Raw genomic sequence first — 4,159 nt, 5'->3', positions numbered from 1 at the left:
TAAGAAAATGTTCAACTTTTTCTGCCTCTTCTTGAAAACTCTGCCTCAAGTCCACTTCTCTCCCTCAACCCTCATCAATCATCACTTCTTGAATAGTTTCCCTTTTCTCCCTCAAAATTATTTGTGCTGTGCATCAACCCCCATCGCAATAGATAGAACCAAAACTTGCACCGTGACTCAGCTACTTGTACTGTGTAGTCTACTCATGGCTTGTAACATGCATTAAATTCTATGATTGAATTTTGGTCAATTTTGAATTTTTGATATGATTGAATAGCAAAATCATTTTAACGTTTGTTATATAAAAAAACAGCATTGTCTTTGTATTATTTTGAAGCAAGAGATTCATAACTCCTGGTATTTGCTTGCTCATAGTTTGTCTTCTAAAAGTGAGAAGCAAATCTTGTACTAACTTTACAAGTGAAAATACAAAAAATGAATTTGTTGGTCTTTAGGCAACATTTACAGATTCTAAATAGCTCATTCAACATCCAATATCATTAGAAATGTAAGTTTTTATCCTTGCATTCATTACTGATATGTCTCGTATTCCATACAGATCTTGATGCTATGATATGAATGTGAGAATGGAACAAGTTACCAATTCTGAATTTGATGCATCCTAGTGTCAGTTTTGGTTGTGATCAAGTTATTTTATGCATCTTCCTTGGGACCTTTGTTGTTTTCTTTCCTGTCAAATTTTTCAGCATTAAACATTCCTGTAAACTGTAAAGAGCTGGATACCTTGACCAAGTTCGCATGGTAAATTAGTCATTGCATCTGTATGCAAAGTTGTCCCCCCATTTTATGAACTTGAGCATCCGTATCGGTTTCTGCCTTCTGCCACAAGCATGCATTATCTGCATCATTTTCTCCCTTTTATATTTGGCAAGAATAAAAAAGATTAAAAAGAAATTCTCCTATTGTAGTTTAGAGAAGAAAATGCACAAATGTCCTTAAAAATGTCCATGCATTAACCATCAAATTGGAAGTGTTAATTTTTAGTATGGATGACGATTCCACGAAACAATATGGAGTCTTCAAAATCTGCAATATTTTCTTTTTCCGGGATATCAGAAATGAAGATGAATTTGTGCGCAGATATTCTGTTGCAGCACTGCATGTATTTAGTTATTGACTTATGGAAAAACTCCCGTGAACTATCAGCCTTAATAGATCCTCTGCTCATCAATTCAAGATGGAAAAAGTTGCGTTCACACCCAATTTTATGTGTAAATGGAGTGTAAAAAAAGGAGATATGATAAGAAAAAAAAAGTAAAAAATATGATAGGTGATACAATTGAGCGAGAAAAAAGATATAGATAAAAATTGAAGTGTAAATTAAGTGAAAAATAATAGGAGTGTGAATAAATCAACCTCTTTCAACATATGCTCCTTTTGATGCTCCTTTTGATTCTTCCTCTTCAATTGCTTGAAGGATCCATTTTTTTAGTATCTTTTCAGAGTTTATAATTTTTAATCCTCTCTTTTTTTTCTTCTTTTGTTTAGACTTTGGAGGGAGTGAATGTAGTTTGTTTATTTGTTTTGTGGTACGACCCTTTCTTTGGAAGAGGATCGAACAATCTCACACTTTTAGTTCATAACTCGGTTCATAAGACAAGATTGCATGGAAGCAGAGAATGCTTGCCTTGGATAATATTGTCTTAAGATCTCATTATCATATCCACCTTATGTAAATGAGAAGAGAAGAGAAAAAAAATGAGAGATATAATTTGTGATGAAACAGGAAATGCAGAGAGATAAGAACAAAAATGTGTGAAAATGAGATAGGAGATAAAGTGAAGTATGTATGTATCATTACTCGCTTGCATTTCATCCGTTAAAGTTAACAAATTTAAGAGTTAAGACACAAATGTGTGATACAATGTGATTTGTGAGCATAAGTTAATTTCATTAGAGAGAGGTCAGAGGTGGGAAGATATAATTAGGATTGTGAAAGTGAGGGAGACACGGTTTCCTAAGCAATGAACCTGATTGAGGAAAAAAATTAAAAATTTGAACCTGAAAAGCAGAATTTGAAGCGTTGCAATGTTTGATCAGCGCACCATTTTCTCTATAAAAGCTAAACGCAAGTGCTGCTATCTCACTCCATTGTTCCTCTACTTCGACCATCACAAACATCACAACACAGATATTGATACTCTCATCTCTGAATCAGCTGCAATCACTCAATTGTGAGGTATTTCTCATTTCCTCATTGATCATTTTCCATTTTCACTGATTATCATATCTAATTAGTGTTTTTTCTAGGTTTTTCTTTCTTTTCTGAATTGTTTACCAATGCAATCAAACATGAATTTGCTTTGTTTTGATATATCCTACTGTAAAATTGCATGTATGAAGTGTGTGTTTCTTTAGGACACAGAAAAATCATTCCTTTGTTTTTTGATTATGTTTTTTATCCAGATGTCAAATTCAATGGATGAGATATTGATGAATAGTGAGACTGAAAATGAAGAGAACAAAGGCAGGCTCAGCGATTTGCCCGATTCCATTCTCCTTCACATTTTGTCATTCATGAATGCCGTATTAGCCGTTCGAACTTGCATTTTATCCACGAGATGGAAGGATCTCTGGAAACGCCTTCCAACCCTTATTTTTCATTCCCAAGACTTTCTGTCATCGCAGAGTTCCTATGTATTCCAATATAGGTTTTTGACTGGTCGCGATGACTCAACCGCGCTGCAAGGTCTTGATCTTAAGTATATTGATTCTGTGAGTATGGGTCCCATTCAGCCTCAGGTCATTGTAAGGATGGTATACTACGCTGTTTCGCACAATGTCCAGCGATTAGGAATCTATAGCGAATCCAGCTTTTTCGGCCTCCTGGCTGTGCTGCCTTGCATTTTCACATGTCATACTTTAACATCTCTTAAGCTCATACTTGGTCCTGATGTTCCGCGTAATGATACTGTTAGCTATTTATTCCCTGAATCTATGAATATGCCCGCATTAACCACCTTGCATCTGCGAAATTTCACCTTTGGCTCAAGTGGCAATGGTCGTGCTGACCCATTTTCGGGGCTTAACAGGTTGAAAAGTTTGATCATTGACCAATGTAACCTAAAGGATACACGGATCCTCTGCATAACAAGCATGACGCTTGTCAGTTTAACTCTGCATAATCATCGTCCTTGTTCTCCTCGACATAACTACTACAAAACTGAGCTATGCACACCATGTCTTCATAGGTTTTCTTGCACGGAGTGTCCTTCTCAGTACCTCTATGGGAGCGGTCTTTCTTCGGTTAAGGAAGTGAACATTGGTGCAGATTTGTGCATGTATAACTCAGAGCCTCCTCGGATTCTACTTAGCTGGCTGCGGGATCTTGTTAATATAACTTCATTGACTGTCACTAAAAGAACGAGTTAATGATATATAAACACCTCATCTATTAAACACTTCATTTTCACTTATTTTTGTTTCTACCTCTCTCCTCTTATCATCTATCACATCTCATACTTTCTCTCTCTTACTTTTTCTTTTCTTCCTATTTCTCTCATCTTCCACCTCCTTCCACCTCAAAATGAGGTGTGAAGAAAACATTTTCCCTAAAAGAACTCTTCAGGTACCTTACCTTAGCATGTTTTGAGCCTTTGTTTATACTTTCTTCTTAAGATGCTGTTTTAATTTTCAATTTTTTTTGTTAAAAAATCATTTGACTTGCATTATATAATTTGCCCTAATTTTGTAGGTTCTTTTCTTAGTTCCTGACTTATTGAAGATTAAGCTCCCTTCCAAGTAGGCCTGTCCACCGGTCGGGTTCGGTCGGATTCGGGCCCAAAAAGCTCCACCGACTGAACCCGCATTAGACAAAACTGGGCCCATAACCGACCGTGGGTTGTGTCGGTTTGGGTCGGTTTCGGGTTGGTCGGGTAACGGGCGGGTCGGGCGGGTTCCACCGGGTTTGCAGAGAACATCAGAACAGAAAGATGAAGAGCATGGAACCCTAATTTGAGTAATTTCATTCAATTTCATCAAACAAATCAACCAAGAACAACATACTATGTCAGATCAGATCTGGAGATACCATTACCAACTTACCATGAAGTCAAGAACAAGTTTTTTCCATTGCTTTTCTCATGCGAAAGAGAATGTTCACTTCATCCTTGCGATTTCACATCAGAATCGTTTGATG

General features: G+C 36.6%; 1 protein-coding gene across 1 annotated transcript; it reads left to right on the top strand.

The window, feature by feature from the left end:
• Positions 1-2,427: 2,427 nt before the first annotated feature.
• LOC130747826 (putative F-box/FBD/LRR-repeat protein At1g66300) lies at positions 2,428-3,393 on the top strand. The gene has a single exon (XM_057600872.1). The coding sequence runs from the start codon at positions 2,428-2,430 to the stop codon at positions 3,391-3,393; it is 966 nt and encodes a 321-aa protein (XP_057456855.1).
• The last annotated feature ends 766 nt before the right edge of the window (positions 3,394-4,159 follow it).

The sequence above is a fragment of the Lotus japonicus genome, chromosome 1 (assembly GCF_012489685.1).
Source record: "Lotus japonicus ecotype B-129 chromosome 1, LjGifu_v1.2".
Lineage (NCBI taxonomy): Eukaryota > Viridiplantae > Streptophyta > Magnoliopsida > Fabales > Fabaceae > Lotus > Lotus japonicus.
Note: the sequence above shows the minus strand (reverse complement) of the source record. Positions and strands in the feature narration are given on the sequence as shown.